At 39.9% G+C, this 16,420-nt stretch overlaps 1 protein-coding gene across 3 annotated transcripts in view; it reads right to left on the reverse strand.

The window, feature by feature from the left end:
- VDR (vitamin D receptor) overlaps positions 1–16,420 on the reverse strand; it is an 82,222-nt gene that overhangs the window by 53,145 nt on the left and 12,657 nt on the right. For all 3 annotated transcript variants that reach the window (XM_063119663.1, XM_063119662.1, XM_063119664.1), the window contains exon 2: positions 4,923–4,994. In XM_063119663.1, the coding sequence (XP_062975733.1) occupies positions 4,923–4,986 (64 nt within the window). In that variant the 5' untranslated portion in view covers positions 4,987–4,994. The remainder of the gene's footprint in view (positions 1–4,922; positions 4,995–16,420) is intronic.

Below are 16,420 nucleotides of genomic sequence, written 5' to 3' on the forward strand. Positions count from 1 at the left end.
ACAGAGGAAATATAGAGATTATCAACTTCACCACAACAGTTTTCTGATTAAAGTCATAATTTAACAGCACTAGGCAGCATAAACTATGCAAAATCCAGCACAAAGATTTTGCGTCCTGTTACTGACCTTTTCATGAACACTTACTGGGACCTAGCAAAATCTCTTATTCAAGCTGTACAGCTCCTGACACACACATTCCTGATTTGCAGTACAATAAAAAAAACAACAGTGCAATTCTGCTTTGTTTTCTCATCTTCACATGGGTAGGTAAACTCACCAGCTAAAGTCAGGATATTTCCACCTTATACTTTAAAAAATGAAGGGGGAATGAACTAGATTGTATTCTATAATTCCATTATTTATTTCAAACTGGGGACATGGCAGAAGAATATGCAATTAATATAGAGACAGAGTGAAACATTCTTTTTTTCTTACCACGCCATCTCATGTGAGAAGATGGCCTAGTTTGCACAAAATGCTAAACCACTGCATAGTCTGTTGAAACCTAGCTTGTTGTTGTGTCTGAATTAATCCCCTAAACAGGCTATGGTTTGTTAAGCACCTACCAACCACAAATAGAAGTCATAGTTTGTTGTTGGCTTATGAAGCCTGGCTTGTTTAATCATGTCTTATTGTGATGTCTGAACCTAGAACTCCAGTTTATCCCTGCCTTGTTTGTGCTGCTGAAACAAAGACACTCAGCAAAAGCAGCCTGAAAAAGAAACTGCTCTGAAGGCTGGCAAAATGAATAGGAGAGAAACAAATCAGAAATGGGGAAAACAGGCTGGTTCATTTTCTTGTCTCCAAGACAATTAATGGCTAAAGCAACAAACCATGGATAACATAAACCATGACTTAACATTACTTGTGAATGCAGTCAATGAGTAGAGTAGCAATGCTATAGAATAGCAGCTGCTAAGAAGAGTAGCAATGCTACAGAATACCAAAGAGTCAGAACTAGGCCTTCTAAGTCTAATTTTATAGAGGTCTACAACTGAAATTGCATGTGTGCATGGTTTATTACTTTTAATGTAAAAAACACCATGTGATTTGCCCCAATATCTTCACATTCATTTAACAGAACACCAGATAACAGAACCACGTGAGCAACCTGGCAGAGTATATCTCCACATTTCCAATTCATATCTCCATAAATAGGCAATGAGGGTTTTTTGTTTGTTTGTTTTGTTTTAATGAAAGCTGAAAATGAAGGGAGGAGAATTTGGAATATCCCTGAGTGACTAGGTCCCTGTAGACTTGCAATGGCTCTGCTACTATATAACTTAATAAGCTGTCCTGCAACGCACAGGTAACATATCTGCAAGGTTCAGATTCAAACAACTTGTGACAGTGGCAAACTAATTTGTTGAAACCCACGGCTGCACCAATGACATATCAAGCTCTGATTTTTTGAACAGATGAATGGAGCTGAACTCTACCTCTTTATATCCTTGTAACCTCTCCTCCACAGCCCTTCTTCCCCTAACAGGATTTCGATTCAAGCATTAGAACTCAGCTGAGGAGAAAAGTACTCGGGGTGTGTTTGTCAATTGTGAGGAGACAGGTCTTGGGTTTACTGATTCACATTCTTCTTTTGGTCTAACAGCTGCCCCCCAGCTCCCAAATGGGACTGCTGCTGTCACATGCCATTTAATCCCAAAGCTAGAAAAAAATCTAATCTTAACTATCCTATGTATAACAGAAGATACAAAAGGTTCCATGATTCTGTTTCCAAACCTTTCTGCTATTCCTCCCCCATTACATTCAATAATCCCATTCTTTATGTCTGGCTAAGAATCAAGACTATTTTTTTAAAAAAAGAAGAAGTGGATGAACTTACTGCATTAACAGTTCCCTTTTCCAGTTAGCTGGAAATTCAGCTTTATTCTTGACGATGGACTTAACCCAGCCCCTCTATAAATAAGGCAAACATTGACAGTCTGCCCAAATAGGAAGTGCGCTTAGTAGTTACTATGTTAACTCCAAGTCTAAGTTTGGACTAATCAGTGATGAGTTGTTAACCTTTGAATGTAACCATTTCCATTTAAAACTCCAGCCTGACATCCGAAAACATGTGAACAAGCAATAATCTTGTCATGCATCTTTCATGAATGAACATTTAGCAATAACCAGGCAGCAGAAGGATGTGTTGCTCAGCTACTGTGATTGTGGCCAAGAATGGAGACTTTTCATATTGGCTATCATCTTTTGCTTTCACAAATTACATTTTGAAACTAAAATAAGATTGTCAGATAGCACTTCATTACCTGGGTAAAAGTCATTCTGTCACAGTTTGTCACTATTTAAAATCTCCAGCTTAATAAATGAACATGAGTTATTAAAGCCTCAAGGGGCACAACTCTTGGCCCTAGCTATATTTCCTCCATTCAGTTAAGTCTTTGCTGGGCTAGTGCAGCTATACAATTTAAGTATAGCTGCCACTATACTTATCCCATCACGCCAGTCCTTTTACAACTTCATTGGCTTCCAGTCCAGGTCCGGGCCAGATTCAAAGTGCTGGTACTAACATACAAAGCCCTAAACGGCTTGGGGCCAGGTTATTTGAAGGAACACCTCCTCCCATATGTACCTGCCTGAACCTTAAGATCATCCACAGGGGCCCTTCTCCGTGAGCCCCTGGCAAAGGAAGTGAGGCAGGTGGCTACTAGGAGGAGGGCTTTCTCCGCTGTGGCACCCCAGCTGTGGAACGAGCTCCCCAGAGAGGTCTGCCTGGCGCCTACACTGTATTCTTTTCGGCACCAGCTGAAGACCTTTTTATTTTCTCAGTATTTTAACACCTAAATTTAAACTTTGCTGTTTTAATTCTGTATTTTAATCCTATATCAATTTCTGCTGTGTGGTTTTATCCTGGTTGTGCTTTTTATATTGTATTTTGTATTTGGGTTTTTAGGTTGTTGGATGTTTTATTATGTTCGTAATGGTTTTAATTTTTGTGAACCGCCCAGAGAGCTTCAGCTATTGGGCGGTATAAAAATAAATAAGTGAAAGCTAAGCATTTTAATTGGCTTTTCTCGTGTATTGTATTAGCTCCCTCCAATGCTACCCTTTGTGGAGGCCATTACTAACAAAGTCAAAGCTTACATAACCCAGGATGGCAACAAAGTATTCCAAAATGTATTAGCCTTTGCTAATACCGCAAAAATGTTTTCCAACTCATAGTTCATTAAGCCTTTCTGAAAACTGGTAACAATTAGATAAGCAGCCAACAAAATCTACAAAAGAAGTATGGGTGGCATCTTATTGAACTAACATCTTGCTGGTTCAGGATCTACATGCAATGCCTTAAGAACGTTAGATAGACTAGAGGATACTTTATTTTCTACTAAAAAGGAGAATGTTGGCTACCAGTATAGACAATTAGTTACTTCAGATGTGTAGCAACCCAGTGTACATGGTTTTTAGTATACACAACACAGACACTGTTCAGCTGCAAATTGCTGATTTGTTGGAAGGCCCAAATAAGAACTTGCTTGTCTTAAGAGGTTTGAGCTCTCTACTGGTCAATGTTTATATATGTCTGTTTGAGATGAAAATTAAGACTTGCATTAGTAAGATTTACAGATCTGTTCTATGCCATGGGGTCAGAATATATGCAGCCATTATGTAATAAACCAGATAGATTCTCATCCCAGAAGGGCTCTCAGTCTCAACACTAGGCAATGAAGGAGGAAGTACCACATAGTCATAAGCAAGTATTTAGTAGAGAGCAAATAACCTTTTTTATTTTAAAAACATGGGTCCAAACGCAAACCTCAACAACTCTTCTTTCTATAACCCGCTCATCCCCAACCTTATTTCCTCATTTATTATTTATTTATTTATTTATTTATAATATTTATATACCACTCCCCATTGAAAAATTTCGGAGCGGTGTACAAGGTAAAATGAAAATAAAAACAGAATAAAACAGTTAAAACAAAATTTAAAAAGAAGCAAAAAACAGAAATCCAAGGCTGCATGTTAAAGAAAGGCTTCTTGGAATAAAGATGTTTTCAGGAGGCGCCGAGAGGAGTACAAGGTTGGCGCCTGCCTGACCTCCAGGGGCAGGGAATTCCACAGGAGGTGTGCCGCCACGCTGAAGGCTCTTCCCCTGGTGGATTCCAATCGGAGGATGGATCTAGGTGGAACCACCAGGAGCAGGCCCTCGGATGACCTCAGTGACCGGGCAGTTTGGTAAGGGAGAAGGCGCTCTCTCAGGTATCCTGGTCCCAAGTTGTTTAGGGCTTTGTACACAAGTACAAGAACCTTAAACCTGGCCCGGTAGCGAATAGGCAGCCAGTGCAGTTCCCTCAGCAGAGGAGTTACATGCTGGAAAGGGGCAGCTCCAGACAACAGCCGAGCTGCAGCATTCTGCACTAGCTCCAGCTTCCGGAGCAGCTTCAAGGGCAGCCCCACATAGAGCCATTAACATCACCGCTCACTTAAAAAATGAAGCCTGTGCTTTCCCACATATATTCTGTAGAATAGTAAGAAAATCTTTAAAGACAAGTATTTGCTAACTATCCAATCTGTCTGACAACAGGAAGACATATGTAATAATATCGTTTAACATTTATATAATGCTTCAGACTGTATTCAAAGTGCATTGATTCCAGTGTTGTTGCTATTATAACAAAAGAGGATAGTGTTATTGTCCCTGTTTTGCAGATTGGATTGGCTGACACAAAGAGTGTGCCTTGCCTACCTGTTAAGTTCATAGCAGAGGTGAGACCAAAGACAGCCTAAATCGTAGTTCCATCTCTTAGCCACACAAGTGCTTAAGGAACTTGAAAGCTGAACCCTTATATTTTAAAAGGACAAGATGCAGCTTTAAAAATTTACACAATTCTCCCTTCCCTGTCTGGAGATGCAACACCATATTACATCACAGAAATATTTTGTAAGAAAGTGAGGTACATTACCGACATCCAGGTCATTTGGTATGCTTTGCTGGTAGAATTCCCACGAGCTCTGAAACTGTGACATGGAGCCACCTGTGATCCAAAAATATTATAAAAATTAATTTAGCATCCAGTACTTGTCAAGAAACTTTGGTAATCTCATGTTCTGATTTGAGTTTGTGAATGTACACTAGCTTTTAACTCCAGTCTATTGACGTAAGCAACATACATTAAAGAGTGAGGCGTGGCTTTCTGCAAATAATCCACCACACCCAAATGGGATTCACCGAACAGAAGATGTTGAGTTAACACTGCTTCCCAAGCTCTTGTAATATCACCTCACAGATGGTGAGAGATAATATTAGTCCCACAGCACATTACTCTGAGGGCACCAGAAAGGAAAGCTAGAGAATTTAGGGGATGGGGGAATCAAGAAGAAATTGCAGTCATTATCAACAGGGAGGGCCTTTGACATGGAAAGAGATTTTTCCTTCTAAAATAACTAAGACCCAGTTAAGCAGAAGGATTATACCAATAAACTGGTATCTCTAGGTTTCGTGATTCATCTGACAAATGTTTCTAAATAAAATTTAAAAAACAAAGAAACAATACAAATGCTTTGCCAGAGTGCAACAGAGGTAGAGTGATGTTTAATAGGTTCCCCCTATTTTAGCACACACAGAAAATGTGTGGTATATCACTCATGACACCTACTATGCTACTCTGTTTTGAATTTTCTTGTGAGGAAGGTTTCCTATAATGCCCATGGCTGCCCAGCTATAGCAGGGCAATTTGTTAGCAGGTATTGACAAGAATCACGCACCATTATCTAGCTGTATTCACATAGGTAAAAGCCAACTCACTGATACCAAGCTTTGCTATCCCAAATACATAAAAACTTGTATCAAAGAATCTGAAGAATTGTTCAAGGCCCATGAATTTGCAGTTGGGGGGGGGGCGAGTTTTGATTGTCACCCACAGGTAGGACACAGCAGTCTCCACTGCTTTGAAAAACCATTGGGTTGTATCCAGTGTTAGTGCTACTTAAAGTAGGCCCACTTAAATGAATGGGACTTAAGTAAGTCATGATTAAAGATTTCTTTAACACCAACAGGTTTTCACCTATTCACCTTCTTCTGTCTTTCTGCCTTCCAACATATCAGCAGCCCAAGCTAGCAACTTTCCAATTACTTTAACACCAGATGTGTCTTAGACAGATGCATCTTAGCCAATTATCTTGGCCTAGTTACACAATTGCAATTAGAATGTCTTAAAAAGTTCCTTCTGATACATATATAAATGCTGAAGACGTTTGGCATATGGATTTCCCCTACACACAATTATGTCTATGCCATTAAGCAATGACTAATACAGCTTTTTCAGAGGAAGTTCCTAAAATTGAAGTAGGTACCGTAGCTGCATGGGACTTAATTGTCCCCTTGAGAAATGTGCCACACTGTTTCATTATAACATCCACAAGTCACTTCCCATTTTATGACTAAATAAATATATGTTTGATGTAACAATCCTACACATTTATGATGTGATAATCAGGAAACAGGTATTTCCTGAATTAGCTCTTTTGGTCTTTTAACTGGAATCAACATTCAACATTTAAAATGATTCTGTTAAAAATAGGATATACTTCTTTTTCAGAACATGGAGCTCCCCACCAGTTAGATTGGTTCAAAATATATAGGACTCATCTGCCAGTGTGAAGCACCCTAAGGAAAATATTAGATTTGCTTCCCTTTCATTTCTTTACTAGTTGTCATTTGACTTTCTCTACCTAACCGAAAATTTGTTTTTCATCAGAAAAAGATGAGCATTTCTTGGCCAATCCTAATTTGCAACATGTAGCATCCATTGGAATAATCTGTTCAAAACCAATTACATGTTATCAAGTTTATCAATGTATAAGATACATTACCACTTAATCTGTATTTATGGAACTCTGACTTTGCCCTTTCTTGTAAAACAATTTCAGAATGGTTAAATCAAATAAGTGCATGATACTCTGGGCAAATAATTATCCAACAAATAAGTATAAAGAAAAGGGAGAGAGGACACTTCTCCATACTGTCCATGCAACAAGAGTGTGGGGACAGAGAAGGCCAGTCAAGCTATATTTTGGGGTCCTTATCACCTCCTGATATTATGCAACCTGTTTTATTATATGTATGTCAATCCTATAGCTATTTTTCATTCCTTTTCTTGCAATTTATTATTTGGTTGTTTTGCTTCAAGATTTAGATGTGCTGCAAATTCAGAACCTCACCGACTTACATTTGATCTTAGTCAAAATACCGAGCACCAATACAAGCTGCAGTGACTAATGTTCAACACTCCATTTGCAGACAGATGCTATTAAAAATAGAACTGTTTCATGCAACACCTTTGAAAATTTAGGATGAAAATTGATCTCTTGAGGAACCAGAACCCAAACTAATATAAACCAATCTACTCAAGCATGCTATGCAATCAAAATGCTGACACATTCTTCCAGACAGAACACTGGAATGGTAGGGAAACTTGACTAGGAATAGGATGGGAAATGTGTAACAAAAGAAGATTACGTGGTCAGATTACATCATCATCAGACTTGTAAGCACAAGGGCCTTTTAGAGACATTGCTTATTTTCAATACACCTGCACAATCCTGAGAACTAGAAACTTGCTTACTATGGCGATCTTGTAAGTGGTGTCAAAGAAAAAGGAAGTGTCCTGCTATCAATTGGGAGGACTCATAATGAATTTCTCAGATGCTTGATAATCCCAAGTAGGCCTATCAGTTTCCAGACATCATTCCCTTTTTTATCTCTGTACTTGACACCTTTGACCCTGCTCTTAAGAAATCTGGGTCAGGCTCCAGAACAAAGCATATAACCAGCCTTACAGAGTTCACTGGAAATTTTGGTCAAACAGAATATGCAAGAGAGGAAACATTTTAGAGATGGTGGTGTGCATGTATGGCACCTTGCTACTAAAGTTTCTAAATTGAAAATATAAAACCTATAGGAAGACCTAGGTATCTAGCTGGCCACTATGCAAACAGAATACTGGGCTAGATGGGCCTTTGGTCTAATCCAGCAGAGCCCTTGTGTTCTTAGAGTACATTGGGGGGAAATCACTTTCCATTTTTGGGTTACCATTCAAGAGACTGACAACAGGCATGTAACTGACTATCATGGTGATTTTCACACTTCTATTGCCCTAAGAGCTCATATATTCATTGAACACTGTTTCAAAGTGTGAATTACTTAAGTGTACAAATATCTGGTACAGTTTCTTGAACTGCAAAGGCAGTTTCTTTTGTATGAGTTGATATTAAACTTAGCTACAACAGCTTCACAGCATCTTTTAGAAAACATGGTTTCCTTTTGTGTCTTTCAGCAGCTCCATAGTTTATTTTTCACTCAACCTATTTTCCAAAGACATTTCTCAGACGCAGCTGTTTTGTACTCTTGATGTCAGTTCTTGTCACCTATTTTAAAATCACTTTCTCAAATCTATTTACCATTCATCTTTCTCCACTTGTTCTTCCTTTCTTCCTTCCACTGAAAACCATCAGACAAATTTGCCTATGCAGCTCCAGAATACAGCCCACACTTTTACTGATATTAATTGTCTGTGTTGCCACCTGATTTGTTTGAGAAATACTGAGCACTCACTTTCAATCATGCCTCTTTTGATGAATGCCTCACTTCAAGCACCTTTTGTCAAAACATCTGACAGTCCTCCATTGATTTGTATCAGGACCACACATTATCGGAGAAAGCCGAATCCTTGGTGAGGAGGGCCAATTCCTCACCCCCACCACTTAACCTATCTTAAGATGGTGAGCACTTGAGCTTTAAAACTCAAGTACTCACTTAAATATGAAGATCTAAAAATATGCCCAACCCCTCCCCCCCAAAAGTCAGCAGCCAGTGGGGGCGGCGGGCGGGGAGAGATGGGTGTTGGTACTGGTCATCATTTATGTGCCTGCAAGACTCATGCAAGCACCTTCCACGTGCTGATTACATTAGCAATCACAGTTCCCCCCACTCCCAAGGATACACTAATTTTCTCAAGATAATATATTGCAACCTGAGCTCTGGGGAAATTGAAATATACTTAACTGCCCCTCCAGAAGTGGCTTTTCATGTTTTAAAACAGGCAATTGGGGCAATGCATTTAATATCTGTTCTGGCATTCACTTTGTATATCAGCGTCCAGAGTAGGTTTCCAATGGGACATAAATCATTCGGAGAGATACAGTGATAGGGGCTCAGAAAGACAGATTTCCTCTTTTTTTGCCTGCTGTTAATTTGATGTTTCATATGAGAATCTAGTTAATGAGGAAAATGAGGGAAACTCGTTGCTGTTTGTTTCCTATACAAATAGAACTAATAGTATCTGTTTTCCAGAAAACATTCTTCTTAAACATACAGCATAAAAATGATGTAAAAGCATCTTATCTAGGGCAGTGTCAGGCACACACTTCCTACCTTGGAAGATAATATTTGTAAAATATTCAACAGTTGCCACAAAATGCAGTTTCTAGCAACATGATAGAAAATTACAAGCCACTGAAAGAGGCTCCAGTAGGAAGCGATTGCCATCATACTTACAAAAATCTACTGTTTGGGGAGTGTTAAGACCACCACTGAAACCCACAAATGTAAAGAAATGCAAAAAAAAAAAAAAAAAAAAGGTAACTAAAGGTGCAATCCTGTGCATGTTTAGACAGAAAGAAGTCCTACAATTCCCAGCTCTCCACATGGCTGGCTGGGGAATGCTAGGAGCTGTAGGGTTTTTTTTTCTTTCTGTCTGAACATGTGTAGATTGCACCCTTATTTCTTTGGCAAAAAACTAAGATATCCAGTTTTCAGAGACGTCATTCCCCATCTATTAGAACTTAAAACAGCAGACACAGTTGTTTCCTACAAGAGGCAGTCTTTTACGGTCCTAATTTGAAGGTAAATTATTTCCTGCTATCCATCATACTCAAATTATAGGCTTATGAGAATCCCAAGTCAGTTTGTGTGGTGTTAAATTTAACACTGAAAGAGGGGAACTGTTTAGTCACCCTTTTATATGTATCTTGTTAAGCAGGCCCCAATTATAACTTCCTAACAGTGCAAATCTAGAGATGCCTACTCAGAAGTAAGCTTTAATTAGTACAACTGGACTTACTCCTAGGTAAGTGTATAGGATTGCAGCCTATTACTTTTATATTAGCATCAGTATTCATACTGGGTAACATTACACCTGTTCTATATGATCACAGTCTGAAATACTACCAAGTTTTGGATTACAGAGTTTGAAAGTGGTGTGCAAACACACATATGCTATACAGGGCCGGATCTACACTATTGCTTTATAGCGCTTTAAAGCAGTTAAAGCGTTTTATAACTGTTATAAAGCGCTTTAAAGCAGTAGTGTAGATCCGGCCCTGGAAACAGTTACTAAATTCAGTCTCAAAGGTAAATAAAATCAGATATGCTGCACATCAGAAGACATGAGTGACATAAAAAGGAAAATTGTAAAATTGTTCTTTTAAATATATGCAGAAATGTAAGAATTTATATACCTAGTTTAACAGTTCTAAAAATAAAAACATAGTAACCACCGTCTCTTCTGACAAACTTCGTAGTCTCTGGGAAGGCTTAAAATACCTTTTCCGGTACAAGCTCTTAAAAAAATTGTTACGAAGTTAAATTCACTTAGACATGCAGGCTCTGTGTCCTGAAGTTTAACTCACAAGGCCCGATATCCTGAATTCCTAGCATAGTAGTTTGGATCTAAACTGTTATCTATGTAATAAATATCCATCTTTCTTGATAGTTCAAGGGAACTTACAATCAACAAATAATAACAACAACAACAACTTTGTTGCACCAAAGACCGCTATTCTGGTTGGCTTGTGCTTTGTTGAACAACTTGTTTTTTTTACCTTGCATATGTGGAACATTTGAAAGACTTCTTTACAACACCCCTTTAATGTAGGCTACTATTATCCAGTCCATTTTGCAGGTGCACTGGCTAAAGCTGCAAGAGATAACGGCTTGCCAAAGATTGCCTCTGCAAGTTCATGGCTGAGGTGAGGTTTGAGAACTGGGAACTTCCAAAATCACAACATTCTCTAAGCTACTATGCAACACTAGCTGTTATTCTCTAGACCTTGCATCACCCTGAGTTTACAAGTTGGTGCATTATTTGCTGGATTCTTCCAGTATTAGTGTGCTCTGCTCAACTCCCCTCTCCCCCACACAGATACTCATGGCCTCTTGTTTAGTGGCTAGATGGAATTGCAGAGGATTGTAGAATGCTGAATTTCATGATCAACAAATCAAAAATTGACATTATAGGGTGCTACTTGACAAGGACTGTGCCAGTTCACTCCAGCACTGAAGATCATGCAATTCATTTCCCAAGAGGGACTGCTGGACCCTGCCACTTTTATGTTTACTTCAAAGCACTCTTGAGGCCTTTGATGCTGAAATGATTATATAAGATATGACTTCTATTATGCTAAAGGTCAAGTAGATAACTAGTGCTTTCTAATAAACCTCTGAGAATCATGTCTATTGGCCTAAAGCAAAAATCCCAGAAGTCATGTTCAACATATACATGCACATTTTCAGTTACATGTAATAACAGAACACCAAACTATGGCGGAAATATTGGTCCACTTTTTTAAGGTGAGGCCGAGAGCCAAGTCACACTTTCCTTTTCTAATCACTTGTGTTTATTCTGGGGAAACCTCACCGCTTAAATCTTCATGCAACTTTCCCAATTAAGGATGCTGCTGCATGTGTATTTTGCACTTAAGCTCCAATGCTTTTTATACCAGAATGCAAAAAGTGTGAATCAGCTCAAAGAAAACCAGAACCTGTTTTTCTGTTCCCTAACTGAAAGCAGCTGCGTTACAGCGGGGTCAACTAGATGGCCAACTAGATGGTCTTGACTACTGTTTCTACTTTGGTCTCTCTACAACTCAGATGAAAGTCGTGTATTCCTCAGAGTTTGTTGTTGTTGTTACTTTTTACAGAAATATGTAGAGGAATATCTTATCAAGAAATGTTCAGTTTTACCTCCAGAAGATATAAAATTGTACCGCCAAACAAAACTAGCAAGAATGTGGTCATCACTGCCACTGCCATGAATTACAGTAGAGAAAATGCAAACAGAAGGGGAAAGGCTCACTTAGTCCAACATGGCCTTCCAGCCTTTTAGGATCTAGCCACGCTTTCTGCCTCAAATTATGGAAGAGCTTAAGGTTAAAGTAACAAAATATAAATTAGGCTACAATCCTATGAGGACTTTACTATAAGTAAATCTCATGAAATGTACTGGAGCTTGGACATAAGTAAAATGTGCATAGGATCAACCTGCAAATCTGACAGATCACCTTAAGTGTATTTACCCAATTTAGGTCAAAACCCAACTACAACTGTTTCTTGGCTGGTGCAGAAAAATATAGATGACAGGCCGAAGTTATACTTCGCTAATATTTCTGAGTCTTTGAAGTGAGGCTGCCACATCAGCAGAAGAGAATGCCATTCAAAAAGACAAGCTGAGAAAAAATATATGAGTTCTGTGCCAAGCCTCATTTTGGGACATTGTAGAATCTATTCGGTCCCAAGGGCCACATGTGATGCTGGCTCGGAGGTCAGGGGCCACACACATGTGCACACACATGCTCACACCAGTAATCTGATACAGATCGTTCCCTCTTTGCTGGTAGCAGTGGTGGAAAAAGAGCTATCTCTATGAGGATCTCTGGGAAAGGGAGTGGAGAGCCATCTCTCAACCCCATCTCCCAGTGATCCTGATACAAACTGCTCCCCTTCCCCAAAGATCCTCATATAGATTGCCCTTTCCTCACCGGAAAAAGTACAATCAGCAGGAAATCAGCGAGGGGGGAATACATAGTTGTGGGGGGTTCAAAGCACTCAGGGCTACACTTAAGGCTGGGGGGGGGGGACATGTGGGCCCAAGCCACAAGTTGTGCAACTCTTATTGTAGAGTAAGGCTAGCATTTGGGGAGCGCCCCACTCTTAATTTGCATGCTTAAGGGGATGTGGCTCCTGTCTTCCCAGTCAGGTGTCCAACAATCCTCATTCAATGGTTGATATACGGAATCATTGCATAAGAACAGACAATACTAGCTCCTACAGCAAGGAGAGAGGTTTGTGTGACTGCACAGATGAGTACTCAAAGAACCACAGTTACCGGTAAGCCACCACATACGGTAAAACATTTCCCTCAAAGTAAAGGGGGTGCAAGTGCCAACTTGAGGGTTCCAGCCCTAGAACACACCAAAAGCTGGGTCTTCTCTACAAGTGCAGATATGTCTTATTTCATTCAGTCTCACATACAGACTTTTTTTTTGTCATGCTCCCAGTTCAAAATTGTGGCCGTGCATTATTTTACTTGTGCATCAACTTGTAGAATACTTTTCCATGCTAACTGACCAGAAACACATATATGAATGAATGAATGCTCAGATCTCATCTTCACACTAGGCAGCAAGTGCCCAGATTTTTTAAAAAAAGTATACTGGTGTTTATTTGTTTTTGTTTTTTTAAAGAAGATTAACTCTACTTATTAATTTGTTGGCTTGTAATACAGTACTATTTATGTAATGCAACAGAGATGCATGCTTGGCAGAGGCACTGTCCAGTAGTAACCATATCTTCCATGAAGAACTTAGAAATGGTGCTGAGTAAAGTAAACCACATAGCTATAAGGAATACTATGTCCTGCTAACCACACAGGCACAGTTATAGATACACGTTCTGCCTTCAATTCCAACCCTAATTCCAACATTTGTATGGTACAAAGTAACAGTCTATTTTTAGTTTGCTAACTTAGATGATGATGAAAATATGTACACACTGATAGGTATGTGTTACTAATTCAAGAAACGTGATTGGGAAACATCCTGCATATTCCTTTTCAGTTTCAGGTAGTAGTAGGTTTGCAAATATGCAAAAATTAAAGGAAGTTGAAAAATGAAGATCTTCCATTGAGAAAAGCTGGAATTCTCTAACTCATATAACAAGAGAGGCAAAAAGGATGCTGAAACCATAGAACCTGCTCAAATTTGCTGCAATGATTACTTGCCTGGTATTTTACAAAGCAGGTTGTGGTGTTAAAACTGTCACTGTGATCCACTGTGTAAGTGCAAGATGTGTACATCAGATGTATCACTGAAAGCCATCTTTCTCTTTACCAAAGAGAGAAAAGGCACATTTCTAGGCCTTTGTAGGTGCAGAGAAAAATTTGAGAATGAACAAATGATATTTAGTTAAAACTTCACAAAGTGGTCAAATGATCAGAGGTTGGACCTTAATAGCTTTTTCAGTGTTTGCACACAACCCCTTCACCCATGACTATTGCTTTCTGCCTCTTTCCCAAAGCCTCAGGCCATGAACTCATAACCTCCATGCCATTCCCATTCTCTTCATCACTGTGCTTCACCTCAGTCATCCTGCATCCTCAATCCTTTCCATGTCAGTTTTGTGTTTGCCCCAGGCCTGTGCGGTATCCATCTAAGATCGCATCCATCTCTTTCAAAAATAGGCAATGCTTGGACTTGCCTCACAAAGCCCTAATCAATCAGGGTAGAGTGAAATACCCTCTTTCTGAATTAAATTATAAATACATTTTATCCAACAGCTAGACAGCACAAGCTCTTACCCAGGACATAGCTATGTAAATGTCATAAGGTATCTGGGCTAGGTACTGAAGGAATGTCCTCTTCTAGGAAGCCAGCAGCAGCCAATGCCTAAAGAGGCTAGCCTGGAAGCAAACAAATGACCTCAGTAGTGCTTGAGTAACAGAGTGTATGGCTAGACGGGGCGATATCCCAGGTATCATCCCGGGATCGTCCCTGTGCATCCACATGACGCACAGGGCATCCTGGGAGCAGGGAGGGTTGATGTTATCCCTCTCCACCGTGCCTGGGTCCAGCTCCAGCTGAGAGCCCCCTCCCTCCTGCTGTCAACTGTCTCTGGAGAGGCCACCAGTGAGGGAGGAAGCAGCAGCCAAGAACCTCTCCACCGTGCCTGGGTCCAGCTCCAGCTGAGAGCCCCCTCCCTCCTGCTACCAACTGTAACTGCTGAACTTTACAACTAAGATTGTAGTGCCTGAATTTGCTTTCCTTTCCCCCCTCCTCCTCCTCCCTCCCAATCCCCTTTCCTTTTGTGTCATGTCTTTTAGATTGTAAGCCTGCGGGCAGGGACTGTCAAGAAACACTTTTGTAAGCCGCCGTGAGAGCCTTTTTTGGCTGAATGGCGGCATAAAAATCCTTAAATAAATAAATTTCTCCCTTTCCCTGGGATATTGCCCAACCCATTAATTTCGATTTTTACACAGTCTTGGGATGATCCCGAGACCATGGAATGTGTGGTCTGCTGGCACATTTTTTTCCTGGCTCTTCGCAAGTAACGTGAGGAGCTGGGCACAGAGCTCCCCAAGAGCTCTGTGCCCATTTGGGTGGGGGGGAGCCCAAGGTGTCTTTTTTTAACTTACAATTTTGCTCGAGCATTTGTGTGCTCCTTTTCTTTTTTAAAAAAATAAATCCTAAATGGCGGCTGCAATGTTGCGCACTGCGTGTAGACGAGGGCGACGACCTTGCGATCATAAAATCACGAGATCGTCGCCCTCCACCCCCCGTATCTAGCCATGTCCAAACTGAGCTCCATCTCTCCGTGCACTCTTAATGCAGGGGTCAGAACTGATTATTTTGAGGCTAACCAGTTGTAATACTATACATGTTCCCTTGAAATCTAAAGGCACAATTCTTTTCCTCAAAACGCTGGTTTGTAGGAGGATGTTTAAACCTACACATCTATTTTCAGAATAAAAACATGTGCATCACTAATTTGTGCTTTCCAGGTCATTATGCTGACATTAAACAAGACTGGCTCTAGCCATTAAAATAAGTCAGCCATGTAAGTGTTTTAGAGGCTCGATACAAATAAGCTAATAAAGAGATCCAATTACAGTTGCACAAAAATAGAAAGAAACGTATTTGATTTCCACTTCTTATCTAGAACCATTATTTCTGCAAACTGCTTTTTTCCTCTCTGTAAAATCACAGCTTTTCATCATGATTTCCATAGTGATACCACTATCTAGTTAATTGCACTACCATGACACTATTCCACGGCAAGTAGCTCCAGCATATCAGCATCCAGTTTAATACAGATCAATGCAGACACAGGATAGAGTTAAAGCTCTGCCTTGCAATTAGATCTTCTCCACTTCCTTACAAAGTAAGTAAAGACAAATTAATACCAACTACAGCTGGGATAACCATCAGGATATATATACACTAGAGAGCATACCCCATCAGACAGGATCTTCCACTGTAGCATGAGTATGCCTTTGCTTAATCCACTCTAAGGTTTCCTTTCACATTTCTTGGAGCTCGGACTAACAGAAATGGTATTCATGGGTGGAGTCCAATGGGGCACTTACACTTCTGCCAATTCCTGTCTAGAAGTGGGACCCACTACTTGCAG

This window comes from Elgaria multicarinata, chromosome 3 (genome assembly GCF_023053635.1).
Source record: "Elgaria multicarinata webbii isolate HBS135686 ecotype San Diego chromosome 3, rElgMul1.1.pri, whole genome shotgun sequence".
Lineage (NCBI taxonomy): Eukaryota > Metazoa > Chordata > Lepidosauria > Squamata > Anguidae > Elgaria > Elgaria multicarinata.